The 14,813-nt window shown below is 59.1% G+C and overlaps 1 protein-coding gene across 3 annotated transcripts; it reads right to left on the minus strand.

Annotated features, from left to right (window-relative positions):
- Positions 1-940: 940 nt before the first annotated feature.
- Positions 941-12,903, minus strand: TFAP4 (transcription factor AP-4). 3 transcript variants are annotated; one of them, XM_061152735.1, is made up of 7 exons: positions 12,639-12,903; positions 4,971-5,136; positions 4,767-4,865; positions 4,189-4,359; positions 3,558-3,641; positions 2,760-2,915; positions 941-1,933 (listed from the first exon to the last, which is right to left on the minus strand). In XM_061152735.1, exons 1-7 carry the CDS (start codon positions 12,725-12,727, stop codon positions 1,748-1,750), a joined length of 951 nt encoding a protein of 316 aa, XP_061008718.1. In that variant the 5' UTR covers positions 12,728-12,903; the 3' UTR covers positions 941-1,747. The 3 variants fall into 3 exon arrangements, with proteins under 3 accessions (XP_061008718.1, XP_061008717.1, XP_061008719.1); XM_061152734.1 differs by having other exon boundaries at positions 3,558-3,698; positions 12,639-12,899; XM_061152736.1 differs by lacking the exon at positions 12,639-12,903 and adding an exon at positions 10,535-10,832 and having other exon boundaries at positions 3,558-3,698.
- Between the last annotated feature and the right edge of the window lie 1,910 nt (positions 12,904-14,813).

Below are 14,813 nucleotides of genomic sequence, written 5' to 3' on the forward strand. Positions count from 1 at the left end.
AGGAGAAGAGGGTAACAGAGGATGGGATGATTGGAAGGCCTCACTGACTCAATGGACATGAGTTGAAGCAAACTCCAGGAGATAGTGAAGGACAGCAAGGCCTGGTATGCTGCAGTTCATGGGATCGCAAGGAGGCAGACATGATTTAGTGACTGAACAACAAAATGCCATTGAACTGTTCACTTTTAAATGCTTGATTTTAAGTTCTGTTAATTTCACTTAAAAAAAGTATTAAAAGTTAAAAAAAATACAGGCCCCTGCCTTCCTTTCTATCCAACAAATTCATGTCTAGAAGCATTCAGTGTGGGGTGAGGTGTGAATCCGCTATTCTGCTCTGACCTCAGTCCCCTCGTACCTGTCACATACCTGAGGAAAAGCAGGTCAAGAGCGAGATGTTATTAAGCCATCTCTGGTCATACAGGATTAAGAAATTTAACCTTAAGCCCTTATGATTCCCAGCTTTCAGGAGAGAAAACTTAGTCTCAAAGATCAAGAGATCTGCCCGAGGTGAAACTGATCAACAGCAGACCGACTCCAGGACCTGAGCTCTTAAACAGCGCAGTTTAATGCAGTGCTCCCTTCCCTTCTGTAGAGGAGGATCTTGTGGTTCAGAGGGGTTACACAAGCCGGGGAAGTGGCCATCAATCGGGAACCCTGAACATCCTGTGTCCTTTATCTAGTTGTTTATTCTCTGTCTCCCACCCGGGAGAAATTGGGAGCCGCTCCCCTCAATCCCAACACCATCTCCCCTCTTTGCAGAATCCCCAGAGTAAACCCAGGGAATCTCAGGACCCTGATTTCTCATCACAACACCACACGTAAGTTGGGGGAGTCATCACGCTCACCCACATCCAGTCCCCTTCTGGCAGGCCCAAACAGTACCCCCCAGGGAGCTTTCGCCAGCCCCTCAGGACAGCACACACCCAGGAGATACAGAATCTAAAAAACAAAGTACAAACTTTATTTTGTTTCTTTATAAAGGCACAGTGGCCTCTTGGTTTCCGCCCCCCCCCACTTTTTTAACAAAATATAATAGTTTCTCCTTGAACATAAAGACCTCAAAATTGTAAAAAAACAAAAACAAAAAAAACCAAAACCAAAAAAGAACCAACAACAAACACAACAAAGAGAGAGACAAAGACTTTTTTGGGATGCAAGATGGGAAACCCGGAGGGAGAGGTGGGGGGCTGGGTGGTGAGGGAGGGGAGGGGAGAAGGGCAGCAGCAAACCCCAACCGAGAAGCAATGGAGACCCCCGGACCCCCAGAGCCCCGACCCAGCCAGACCCCCAACCCATGTAAGTGCTTAAAGGAGAAAGAACACCAAAAGAGAGGAGGGAAGGGGGAATTAAAAACTGACGGTCGGCAGGCTGGCTCTGGAGAGGGCAAAAATACCTTGGGGTTTTGTTTGATTTTTTTCCCTGTTCTTAAAAACATGTTTCATTGAAAAAATGCTTTTTTGGTGGAGAGGCCAGGCACCTCCACGTCTGCTTCCCCAGCCTCCGGGGCCGAGGCCCAGCCCCAGGTGCCCAGGTGCTGCCAGGCGCTCCTGCCGCCCCAGCCCCGACCTCGGGTAGGGCGGCTTCACTCAAAGGACGATTTACAGTATTGAAAAAAGAGGTCATAAAAGAGACCCAAATGATGCCGTAAATTTTGTAAAAATTTCTCACTCGTTCACCCTCGTCTCTCTCCCAGTTGCTGCCCCGCCCCCTCCAGCCCCCAGAAGGGAGAGGAGGGCTGGGGGGCTGGTCAGGGAAGCCCCCCGTTCCCTGCTGGCTCCTCCCGGCCCTGGTCCATGGCGTCACTGTCTGAGGCCTCCGAATCAGAGGCGGTGTCGGAGGCATGGGCCTCGGGGCAGCCGCGGACGGGCTTCACGATGACGGCTCGCCGCTGCTCCTCCTCCTGGCCCTGGGTGCCCTCAATGTGCTGGATCGCCTGGGATTGAGCGGGAAGGAGGCTGCCGTGAGGATGCAGGGGCCATGTGGACCACCAGCATCTCCAGCAATGTCTCCCTCACCAGCTCCCCCACCACCCACACACCCCCCAGAAAGGTCCAGAAGGAAGCCTGGCAAAAGGGGCAGCCGGTTCAGAGTCAGGGGGAAAACAAACTTTAGAAGCTCTCTCCTGAGCTGAATCTGGCTTGGAAGAAGGACAGTGCAGGCCTGCCTGAAGTCATAAGCCTCTCTCCCTCATTTATGTATTTCAAAAGCCTGCCTGTTGGCTTTATGGAAGGTCTCTGTTATTAATTTTATTATTCAGTTCGCCGGGTGCAACTCAAGTTCCCGGGACTTCAATGGACGTTTTTTTTCCATTTGGGCCTTTGGGTTGTTTCTTTCTTTGTAATGTTGTTGGGCCTCCCAAAAGGGTCTCTCTGCACCAGGCTGGGCATAGCAGGGACTTCAGGGCTCAGCCTTCAAAGTCTAGCATCTCGTTTCTTCCTCCTCCACCTCCACCCCCATCCCAAAACCCAAGAGACAGATGCAAGAACTCTGAAAGCAGGGGGCTCCGGGAACAAAGGACACCCCCAGCAAACCCCCAGGAGGGAAGGAATGGGGTCTTCCTGGCCATCCGGTCCCTCCCTCTCTGCCCCTAACCTAGGATGCAGAGATGGAACCATCTGGCTTCCAGACCTCCTCCCCCAACTCAACGCTCAATATCCCTGCCTCTATCCCCTCCACTCCCCCACTCTCTAATCTCTCCCCAAAGGGCCTGTTCCCAAGGGGCAGCCCCCAAGCACTGCCCTCTCCCCAGGCCCAGGTACCTGCACGATGGTGTCCAGATTTTGCCGGGACGTTGAAACAGAGTTGATGACCGAGGAGGGGCCCATGGTGACGACGTTGATGTGGTGAGAGGGAGGGGGTGCCGGCGCCGGCACTATCACCGTGGGGTGGTGGGTGGGGGCCGGAGTGGGCAGGAGCTGCAAGACAGGGGCCCTCAGTCTCTCTGCAGTTTCTAGGAGCAGCCCCTTCCCTTCCATCCGTCACAGAGGCTGCGGGACAGCCCTCCAAACCATCTCCCTCTGCCCACCACCTGGAGAGCCTCCACCAGTCACCCCAGCAGCCCGTCAACCTCCTTCACTCACAGTTTGGGGCCGCCCAAATCGTGACCCCTCCCACCCCTCTTATTTTAAGAAATGAAGGCAAGGTGGCCTGGGGAGGGACTTCTGACCATCTGAGACTGCACGGGCCTTCCCTCTCCGGAGCCATGCCAGCATTTCACATCTAATAAATACAGTGGTGGTCGGGAGTTCAGACTGAATCTAGATGGCCAGGGTTCAAATCCCTGCCCCACATCACTGAGAAATCTTGGGCGTGTTAGTGAACCTTTCTGTGCCTCCAATTCCTCATCAGTAAAACAGGAGTAGGAACAGCTCAGGCCTCAAAGGGCTGCTCTAAGGATTCAACGTAATCATGTATGCAAGACACCTGGGAGCCAGAAACATCTACACTACTGTGACCGAGGCCCTGGGCCCGCCCTGCTGGACAGCCGGCGGCACTGACGCTGGGTCTGGGAGCCCCAGGCCAGCTTCGGGCGGCCCCTGCAGGCCCCTCCCGCTCACCTGGGTCCGCAGGTGCTGCTGTTCCCGCTCCAGCTTCTCCTGGTGCAGCAGCCGGACCTGCTCCTGCTGCTGCTGAAGCTGCACCTGTTGTGCGATCACCTTGAGCTTTTCCGGGTACATGTGGGCCTCCAGGGAGCGGACCTGGGGTGAAGCAGTGGGGCTCAGGGGCGGCGCCCTCCGCAACATCGTCAGGGTGGAGACCAAAGTCCTGCACCGTAGCCTGCCGGGCCCACGCTGACTCCTCTCCCTCCCGCAGGCTGTGCTCCCTCCCTGCCTACCTCCAGCCCTAGGCCTTTGCCCATGTGGTTCCCTCTGCCTGGAGCACCCTTCTCCCCTCTCTGCTCCTCCCACCCTCACAAGGAAGCTGTGGGGTGGAACCAGCCCAGACTCCCCCCTCGCTGATTGCCCACCGATCTGGTGTGGCCTTTACCACCGATACGTGTTTACAGTGTGAATGCCTCTGACTCATCTCACCAGTCTCGGACAGTGACCACCCCCTCCCAGGGCAGGAATCTGTCTGGTTTGCTCCCCACTGATCACCCCACTGGACACCCCGACTCCCAGCCCCGGCACAAAGCAGGAGCTCGGAGCCGACAGCATCGCCTCGCCTGCCTCACCGCTCCCGCCTCACCTGCTCCTCCAGCATCATGCGCACCGAGCGCTCCTTGTCCAGTTGCTGCCGCAGCTCGATCATCTCCCGCCGCAGATCCTCCGCCTTCTCGTCCTCCCAGATGTCGGGTGAGCCGATGCCCTCGTCTTTGTCCTCTGCCCGCCGCCGCTTGGGGGACGAGCCGCTCAGCTCCTGGGGAACCCCCAGGGGCTGATGAGTGTGCGATGACACTGCATACACCACCACCACCACCACCACCAGGGCAGTGGGGAGCTCCATCGCAGCCCCCCAAAGCTGTCAAACCCAGGTGCATGTGCACGAGGCAGCCCCCTGTGCAAATCCACCAAACAGCCACGGCCGGAAAGGGAGGCAGAAGGGACCTGCTTTCCCAAAGTCACCCGGTTGCTTCCGGAGCCCACCCCACTGCGCTGCACCCGCCCACGGCTAAGTCAGGACTCCAGGCAGGAAGGCAAGTGCCAGAAGTAGGCAGGTCAGTGGGGAAGAAGGGACCTGCAGCCACATCATAGTCCCAAGCCAGTGGTTGGGCCCAGAGATGCCCACACCAGGGAGAGGGTGCCAGGAAGAGGGCGGAGCGCTACCTGGATAAAGCGCTTGAGCTGCGTGTTCTGCTGCAGGAGCCGGGTCTTCTCCTGCTCCAGGGAGAAGATGTACTCTGCTGTCTGCTGGAGAATGGCTGCCTGAGGGCAGGAGGGACAAGTCAGGGACCCCGACTGTTGGCGTCTCCCGAGTCTCCCCCTCCAGCCCACCTCCTCCTCCAGGAAGTCCTCCTGGCACTTGCCCACCTTGCTGAGCTTCTCTCCATCTGTGTGGGGGATGAGGGTCTTGAGGGACTGGAAGCCCGCGTTGATGCTCTGCATGCGCCTCCGCTCGTTGCTGTTGGCAATCTCCCGCCGAATCCGCCGTTCCTGGTCCCGCTGAGTCTCAGGGGTCAGTGGAATGTTGGCCAAGCTATGGGAGAACAGTGGTGGGCTCTGGCTGGGCGCCCTCGGAGCCCTGCCCCCGGTGGGCCCCTGTCTTCATCTCCAGAGGGCCCAAGTGTAACAGGCAAGCTGCCCCTACAGAATATACCGGCTCTGTCTGATGCCTACACCCCCCAGCAGACCAGGTGGCTGATGGAGTAGCATGTTCTGAGATGCCTGGGTGTCAACATCAGCGTGTGGACCCCAAGTCTTGACCCCAGTGTCTGGCCAGCAGGTCTGAGTGGGACCCAGAAACCCACATGGCTAAGAATCCCTGTGATTCGGATGCGGGTGGCCTCAGGTGATAATCAGAGACACCTGCTCTTGGGACACCTCTGAGCTCCTTGCTGTGCCCCCGGGGCCTCCTCCTTCAGGGTCACAGGCTTGAGGACGGAGGAAGATGTCCCTCCTCCCTTCCCATCTCCACAGCCACATACACTCCTACATAAGCCCCCAGCCCAGCCCGAGAGCCTGTGCTAAGACTGCCAAGACAAGCCGGGTACCAGTCGCTCCAGGGAGAGGACCTGGCCAGCCCCACCTAGGAGCAGTTTGTCCCCAAGCCCACCCACTCTGAAAGGCAGGCCCACCCTGGGCCAGAGAAGCGAGGCTCCCAGCTCGCAGCAGGCGATGTTATTGCATATGTGATCGCATCTCGCAGGAGAGGCAGCCAGTGGAAGGGGACGAGACTGCAGGCTGAGAGGCGTTGGTGGGAGACAGAGCCAGCAGCGGGGCTGTGGGCCCAACGCCACTGCTCCCGAGGGGTGGGCCTGTGTGTGGCCTGGAAGAGGCAGGCTCCCCTCCCCGGCCCTCTCCTGCAACTACCCCCCCCCCCCAGCCTGATGGCTTCCAGATGCCGGGCTCCCAGAAGAGGCCACCGGCCCCACCCAAAGCCACAGCCCCAGCTTCTTCCTGAGGGGCCCTCCTGGGGTGACCTGGTCCAGGCCCCGGCCGAGACAGCTCACACCCCCGGGTCTGGGGAACGCGGGGAGACAGTTCTGAGCAGCCTCGTTCCACCGATGGGGGAGCAGCCTGCGTTCAGAGGCAGGTGTCCGGGCCCTTCTGACCACCCCCAGGAAAAGAGGAGTTTGCTGCGAAAGCGAGGAGGGGAGCGCGTCCCCCACAGCTGGAGACAGCCAAGGGCTTCCTGGCCCCCCGCCCACCCCGCCTGTACCCCTCACTCCCCTGAGCGACTCCATGAACTTGCCCTTGCCCTTACCCGGGTCTCCACCTCCTCTCCCCACATAAGGGTGGTCGGCTGGGGGTGAGCTGGGAGCAAGCTTCACATCAGCTGCTGCTAGGGGTCCATACACCAGCCCTGTCCACCACCAGCAGCCCCAGCATCTCCCTAGGAGCCCCCGCAGCCCCCCGCCAAGATACAGTTCCTTCACAGCACTGGAAAAGAGGGCCCATGACCCCCCACTTACAAATGGGACTGACGGCTCAGAATGGGAGGCACACTGTTTCCCGGTCAGCCGGGGACCTGGCTCCCCTACTTCTGGGCCAGGGGCACCTCACTTCTCTCAGTTTCCCTGACCCAACAGTGGGAAGTTTCCCAGGTGGCACTAGTGGTAAAGAACCCGCCTGCCAACGCAGGAGACATAAGAGACGTGGGTTCGATCCCTGGGTGGGGAAGATCCCCTGGAGGAGGAAATGGCAACCCACTCCAGGATTCTTGCCTGGAGAATCCCATGGACAGAGGAGCCCGGCGGACTATATAGTTCATAGGGTCACAAAGAGTAGGACACGACTGAAGTGACTTAGCAGGCACCCACAGAGTGGGGGTGATGGAGAAAAAGAGAAAATGAAGGTCAGAGACCTGTTGCACAGTGGTTTGTCTGCCCTTTGCAGGTGGGGGGAGAAGGGAGATCAGAACTGAGTCTGGGCTCCCAGGCCTGCCAGCGCCCTCCAGACCCCCTGTGGCAGGTGGATTAAAGAGATGGGGAGAGACGTCCCCGGGAAGCCAATGCACCAGGTGACTGACATCCATCTGGGAGTTTCCTATTCCCCCACCCAGAGAGATACAGGGAGAGATGCCCCCATTCATCCATTCCCTGGGTTCCCCCCTGGTGATGCCCAAAGACCAGAGCTGACCAGAGCATTAAGGGTCAAAAAGGAGCCCCACCTCCACCCCTGGGCCACTCTGAGTGTTGGCCCTTCCAGAAGGCCTACCTGTAGAGCCTGGCCACAGAGTTACTGTTTTTTAAAAGTCTTGAGAATTAGGACTGGTGCTTTCCCGGCTGGGGGCCCAGGTTTAACCCACCCCTGGTTGGGGAATTAAGATCCTGCAAGCCACTTGGTGTGGCCAAAAAAATTAAAAAATAAAAAAGTCTTGAGTTCTTAACATAATGTGCTAAAGACTCACTTCACTGGAATTAGCTCACTGAACCATCGCAACCTTCCTCTGAGTCAAGTGGCCTGATGGGATGAGGACACTGAGGCTTGGGAAGGCAACAGCTTTGGTACGTGCTGAGGCTGGGACTTGAACCCCGATCCCAGCGCCACAGGCCAGATGCCCTGACAGACAGGTGACAGTCACCGCGTAGAGAGGCTGCGCACAGCTGTGCTGTCAGCGGGTCAGCTCTTACTGTCATTCATAAGCCTTTTGTATTTTTCTCTGACCCCCATGGACACCTAGTGGCTACGCTGCAATGAGGAATCCAGGGTTCTGGGAGGGGAACTGGCATGCCCAAGGTCCGGCAGCCACACCAGGATACCACAGGCACCTGCAGGAGCCAAAATGCATGCTCTCCTCCCCTGCCTACGGGCAGCTCACAGACAGCTCTGCAGGCCCCCTGCCTCCCAGCCGAGACTCACCAACTCTCCAGGCTGAAGCCAGAACTCAACAACCCCCCTCTACCCGCCTGCACCCCGCCAGCCCACTCATCTGCTCAGAAAACCTCGGCCCTGGGAAGCCAACCTCTGGCCCCTCCCTTCTCCCCAGGATGCCCACGAGGTGGGCAGACACCACAGGACGCCACAGGACCCCAGGCCTGAGAGCCCCAGCCCAGACGTCTCCAGAGGGAAGGGGGCCTGGCTCTTCTGAATGGTCCATGCTGTCCCCTTCAGCACCAAGTCCCTCAGCCCAGCCTCCTGGTTCAGGAACCAGCTGCTGGCTAAGCTCGTTCAGACTTAAGCTCAGAAAACAGACTTCATCCCAAAGCCACAGTTCCTCATAGGGATTTGGGCTGCCACCAAGACCAACTCACCTAAATAGCCCTGGAAGTTTCTTTAATAGAATGCAGACTAACCCAAAGTTCTGATGAGTGGAATCACGACTAACCAGGGGTTCTGACTGCTGGCGTGCCAGGGGTTCCTATAAAGGATGGCTAATTAGCATTTCCAGCTGCTACTGTACTAGATAAAGTGGATTTTTCTGCAAATGCCTGGAAGTTTCTTACATTTCTCTCTGAGTTTTGCAGAAGTACACACGATTTACAGTCATTATAAGGTCCTTCCACTCTTTCACATCAACTTCAGAACCCCGAGGTGAGCGGTGAGGCCTGGTCCACTGACACTGTCTCTCCTCTCCCTCCCTGACAGCCCTCAGCCAGCTGGTCTCCTGGGGCCGGGCAGCTGGTGGCAGAGCCTCTGGTGCCAAGACCAGAGCTGCCGCTCCCACTCTCAGGGTACCCCACGACAACCCCTCCCTCCCTCCCTCTCAACCTGATCGAGGGCAGGAAGCAGGCTCTTCAAGTCTAGATCCCAACTTATACCCGTCCCTCCTGCCCAGCCCAAGTGCAAATGGGTAGCCCCCATTCCCCCCACCCGCCCCCCAACACCCGCCCAGCTCCAGCCTCAAATTAGCCATTGAGAGCTTTCATTTCACGTTGCCCCAAAGTCATTCACAAACCTACCATTCAGTGTCTACGCAGTCAGAGGTGGGAAAGCCCACTTGGGGTTTCTCCTATACCCCAAAAAGGAGGACAGAAGGAAGATGACCCTCTCACCAAGGATGCCCAAGGCACCCATCCTTCTCCTGCAGCAGCTACTGAAGCAGCCTGAGGCCCTGGCCCGTGCCCATTGCTTCTATCCATACACCCTGTCTACGGTCCCAGAACAAACCATGTCTGGACTGTCCCCATCAGAAACACCCCCTCCCCCTAGTTTCTCTAGCCTCTCAGAGGGAGGCCTGCATTGGGTTCTAGTGGAAACTCCAGTCCTGCCCCTTACTAGCTGTGGGATCCCAAGCTTAGGCGCGTTGTCTCTTGAAGCCTCAGTTTCCCCATTCAAAAAATGGGGACATACTGCCTCACTTCACAGGGTCATAGTGAAGTTTAAAAGAGATGGAGGAGGAGGACTTCTCTGGTGGTCCAGTGGCTAAGACTCTGAGCTCCCGGTGCAGGCGGGCCTTGGTTTGATCCCTGGTTGGGGAACTAGATTCCACATGCGACAGCTCAGTGTTCTCCTGCCACAAGTAAAGATCCCTCATGCTGCAATGAAGATCGAAGATCCCGCATGCCACAACCAAGACCCAGTGCAGAAAAGTAAACAGAAAAGTAAATAAATAAAAGAGAGAGAGATTGAGGGTAACAAGATGCCTTGCTTTTCCAGAGTCTGTGCCCCAGATTCCAGAATTCATGCATCTAAGGAAGCTGACAAGACTCTGTAGCACCATGAGACTTCCATCTCTTAGGAGGGGGTCAAGTTCTAGTTCATTGTGGTATCTTCAATCCCAGCACATGGTGTGTGTATGCTTCGTCGCTCAGCCATGTCCGACTCTTTGCGACCCCATGGACTGTAGCCCACCAGGCTCCTCTGTCCGTGGGATTCTCCAGGCAAGAATATTGGAGTGGGTTGCCATGCCCTCCTCCAGGGGATCTTCTCCACCCAGGGATTGAACCTGTGTCTCTTACGTCTCCTGCACTGGCAGGTGGAGTCTTTACCACTAGCACCACCTGGGAAGCCCCAGCACAAAGTAAGTGTTTCGTAATATACCAGACCAGGGACCCAACACACACTCCAAAGCCCCTAATTTTCCTGTAGCTCCCTCTGAGGGGAGCTGGTCTCTTTCTCCCTGGCAGCGGGCAGCTAAACTCTTAGACCACCATGCTCCTGATTCTAAGAATCCAAGTGCCACTTTCAGCTACCAGGCACTTTCCACACACAGAGCCAAGCTTCACAGGTGCTTCATTTTACAGACGCTGAGAGCAGTTAGGCAACTGGTCCAAAACCACACAGCGTGTGGGGGTGTCGCTGTAAGGTAGGCCCATTCTGTCCCACCCCCGCCCCCACCCACTGTCCAGTATGGTTCCCTCCAGTAGGTCTGGGAAACAGGAGAGGGGAAGCAGGGAGCCCTGCTAGTCAGCGAGGGATGGAGCAAAGTCCACCAGCCTGAGAAGCCAGTATATCCGGCCAGAAGGTCCTGCCCAACCCACACTCAATCCTACCTCATCCGGCAACTCCGTCTGAAAACGAACAAACCCAGAGGCCCCAGCTCCACACCCAGCACATAGGCTGACCACTGCCTCACAGCTGGGCAAGCCAAGCAGTCCCCATGCCCAAGCCTGGGGCCCTTGGTCCCTAAGGAACTGCTGGATTCCTCCGAAGGGGGGCTTGGAACAGAAACAGGTCAAGCTGGAGTCCCAGGGGACCCAGAGAGGACTCAGCCAAGGCTCAGGCTTTGTGGCCCGGGATGTCCGCTCCAGCATCTGGGGCAGCTCAACCCACCTCCTCACCGCCCAGCCCTTCCCTTCCCGGAGCAACCAGCAGTTCAGGGTAACAGCAGGGATCAGAGTTCAAGTCCCAGCCCTACCACTTGCCCTACCTATTCCTTCCCCAACCTGTGTCCTCCACCCACACAGAAATCATAAAGCCACTTAACTAGCAGAGGAAGACTGTTAACAATTCGATGAGAGAAGTCTTGCAAAACGAGCCCTACAACGTATTACAAGCTCCATAATTGTTTTTTCTTTTCAATTATTACAGCTAAGCCCTCCAGGTGGAGGGACCTTGGGGAAGGGCCAACACTCAGGATGGTACTGCTGACTGCCCACCACCTTGAACTTGAGAGTAGTTAAGGCAGGAGCCCTGTGGGCCGGGGGCGATGTATACGTGTGCAGCAACCTCTACCTAGCCTGGTTTCTGCAGCCCGTGGTGTCCACCAGCCCGGGCCACACCGCCTGCGACTCCTCCTCCCTGAATCCCCGCCTTGCCTGCCCGGGGCGGCAGAGCACGTGGCCCCAGCCCTGGGGAGCCATTTCTCTCCGAAAGCAGCACGGCAGGAAAGGAGCCACAGGTCCCAAACTTGGACCCGCAGAGAACAACCCACGCGATATCGCCGTCCCGCAGACAGTGTTCAGTATGCAGATACACAGGCCCTTCTAGCGATCGGAATTGCGGGCGTGTGCATTTTAAACAAGTGTCCAGGGCGATTCCCCTAACCCATTACTCTTCGGCAAAGGACAGATCCCGGAGCAACCCAGGCCAAATTTAGGAAGTAGCTCCCGGGGAGGGCTACGGATCTTGGACCACCCACCCACCCAGCCTGCTGGGCAACCGGACGCTTTCGGTTTATGACTGGGGGGAGGGGCGTGAGACGCGAAAGTTTGCAGCCGAGGCCCACGTGCGGAGGGCAGAGACCAGGCGAGGCTAGGGGTGGCCTACGGTGCCCACTCCCCAAAAAGCCCCCCACCCGGCCTGCCTCGCCCATCCCGCCCGCGGGGGCCGAGCTTTGTGCGGGTAAAGCATGGCCTGGGCGCGCCTACAACTCCCACAATGCCGCACCGACGCGGCGCGGAGAACTACAGCTCCCGCGAGGCGGCGCGCCGAGGTCCGCCTACTCCAAGAGGGCTGCAGAGTCACGTCCAGGCCTCGCTAGTAAACAGCGCCCGGGCGCGGGCGGCGAGCTAGCAGGCGGCCGCCAACGTGCCCGGGTCCGCGGCGCTCCCGGCGGGCCGCGCTGGCCCCCCGAGTCCCGCCCACTCCCGCACCCCCTCTCCAGCACGCCCCCCGACCCCGCTGCAGCCCCGGTCCCAGCAAACACTCACAACCACCCGGCTCCCCGCCCCCCCTCCCCGCGCCCGGAGCCGCGGCGTGGCTGTATTGTAGCCCCTGGCCCCGCGGCCCCAAGCGCGACACGGGCCCCCCAGTCCCCCTTGGAGGGGGGGGCCCAGAGAGAGCGATGAAGGAGGGAGAGGAAGGAAGCCGCCGCGGGAGGGGGGAGGAGGAAGCGCGGGGGGGAAGCCACCAGCACCAAGCATGGCCGGGACTGCTGCAGAACCACGTGGGTCTGTTTGCAATTTACAAACGTCGCGACTCGCCCGCCTGCAGCGGACAAAAGTGACCGGGGCCGCTCGGGGCCCCCACGTTCCGAGGGAGGAAGGTCCCCAGGCGGCCCAAGCCTGGCGCGCGGGGCTGCAGTCGCCTCGGCGGATAAGAAAGGCGAGAGGGTCCGCGGCGCGGGCCATGCGTGCGCACACGCGCGCCCGCCCGGGCGGACTGGCCGGGGGCTGCAATCGTGGGAAGGGGGTGAGGGGGAGGAGGAGTACACACCTACAGAGCCCTCCTATCACTTCTTTCTCTGTTTTCCTGAAATGTTGCAAAGAGGGCACCTTCTGAGTGGGCACCATGAAATACTCCATAGCGATCGGCCCCCCTCCTCTGCACGAGCCAGGTCCCGCGGTCCGCCGGAGAATGCAAGATGGAAATCCGAATCAAAGGGCAGCGCCGGACGGAGGTGCAGAATCGGCCGGTCCCAGATGCTGGCTGCGGCGGCGGCGAGGGGAGGGAGGCGGGCGGGAGGGGCGGGAGGGAGGTCTCTCCGGCCTGCCTCCCCGGGCGTGTGTCTGTGTGTGTGTGTGTGTCTGTGTGTGTGTGTGTGTTTGCAGCTGATCAGATGTCTGTTTCAAGGCGGGAAACAGCTGGTGAAAACTCAGCACTCCCCCGGCCTCCTTCCGCGGAGTAAGGAATTGCATGTAAACAAAGGACTATTTGCAGCGCCCCCCGGGCGGCGCGAGGCCGGGGCGAGAGGGGCGCGGGCCCCCGGGGGCGGGTGGTGGCCCCGGTCTGCGGGCCACCCCCTTCAGCTCCGGGTGCAGGGGCCGCGGGCGGCCTTGGGGGCGCGGCGTGAATGGAGCGAGCTGCGGCCGAGCTACATGCGCCACTATGGGTGATGAGGTCCATCAGCTGACAGGTTGGCAAGCGTAGCAAAAAAAAAAAAAAAAGAAAGAAACGGCCAGCCACAGCGAGGGAGCCCAGCCTGTGCGCCCGGGGTCCGACGGGGACTGCCCGGTACAGGGTCTGCGCCCACGAAGACCCTCAGGGGGCGGGAGCGCGCTGCTGAGCCCGGCGAAGGCGAAGGCGGCCTGGGGCGCTGCTCGGGGCTTTTTTTTTTTCTTTTTTACGGTTGCAACTGCTCCGAGAGGAGCCGCTCTGGCGCGCTCCCTCCAAGCCCAGGGCCCCCTGGAAACTTGCGTCACAGCCACCGCTTCCCATATGTAACTTGGGGCCGACTTCAGAGGCCGAGCGGCCCCCTCCCTCCCTCCCTCCCTGCCCAGCTGCCCGCCGCTGGCCACTCGGCCTGGGCTCCGGAACCTGGGAATCCCGGAGCGGGGAGGGGAGGGGAGGGCAAAGGAGGGGGGGGTGCGCCGGGCGCCTCAGATCCTGGGGCTGCCTTAGGCAGCAGGGGCCCGGGCAGGGAGGGAAGGGTAGAGGCGGGCCAGGACAGCAGCAGCCCCGGAGGTCCGGTGGCTGCTGCGGGTCGCCTCCTGTCCCCGCTTCTCTTTAGCCCTCCGCTGGGAGGCTGAACAGCGAGAGGCCCACCGAAGCTTGGCCTGGGCAGGCGGAAGGCTGCAGCTGCCCATTCGTGGCGAAGCCAGGGAGAGACTTGCTCCCCCGGCAGGGTGCGCTCTCTACCAAGGGTGAAGGTCTGGGGCGGAGGAGGGAAGGACTCCTGGCCGGCGAGCTTCCGTCCCCCTCTTCCCGCGTCCCCTCCCCCGGCTCCTGGAGGTTGGCCCCTAGCTCAGGAAGACCGCGCCTGCCTTGGAATGTCCTTTCTCCTGCCCACCGCCTTTCCCAATCCCATCCGCCTTCCAGATTCCCGCCCAGATCGCGCCTCCCGATTGAAACCCTCTTAATAACAAGGATTGCTGTTATTATTAGGAAATGTTATTGTTTTTAGATACTCGGAGCCCCTTGTAGAGGCCTGGCAGTTTTGCCTGAATGTTTTGCGATCCTGCAAGTCAGCTGTTGGGTAACATTGGGGGTCCCTGGGAGGCCTCACTGCGGGAGCAGGAAGGATGACATCAGGGGACAATAGAGGATACAGGGCCCCTTAACTGTGTACACTGAACAGCATCCACAGTGCCTGGGGAATGAATGAAGGAGAGCTGGGGAAGTGCGTCCACCTCTTGCTCTGTCTTCTTCAGAAATCCCTTGACCCAGCCAGAGCCTGGTTCCCTGGGCACACTGTCACTCCGACTGGCCTCCCCATTTCTGCCAAAGGCACCTTCTCTTCTAGGGCCCTCTCTTGTCTCCGATGCACAAAACCACACCCCCTGGCACAAATCCACACCCCTGGCTCAGCTGCCCCAACACCTGAAATACCACTGCCCCCACCACCCACCCCAGCTCTTTCCCGTCACCTGCTTCACGACAGTAGCATGAGAAGTCCCCAAACTCCGGGCTGTTTTTTTCTTTTTGGGTGTGTTGGGTCTTTGTCACAGCCAG

Source organism: Dama dama, chromosome 10, assembly GCF_033118175.1.
Source record: "Dama dama isolate Ldn47 chromosome 10, ASM3311817v1, whole genome shotgun sequence".
In the NCBI taxonomy this organism is placed as follows: Eukaryota; Metazoa; Chordata; class Mammalia; order Artiodactyla; family Cervidae; genus Dama; species Dama dama.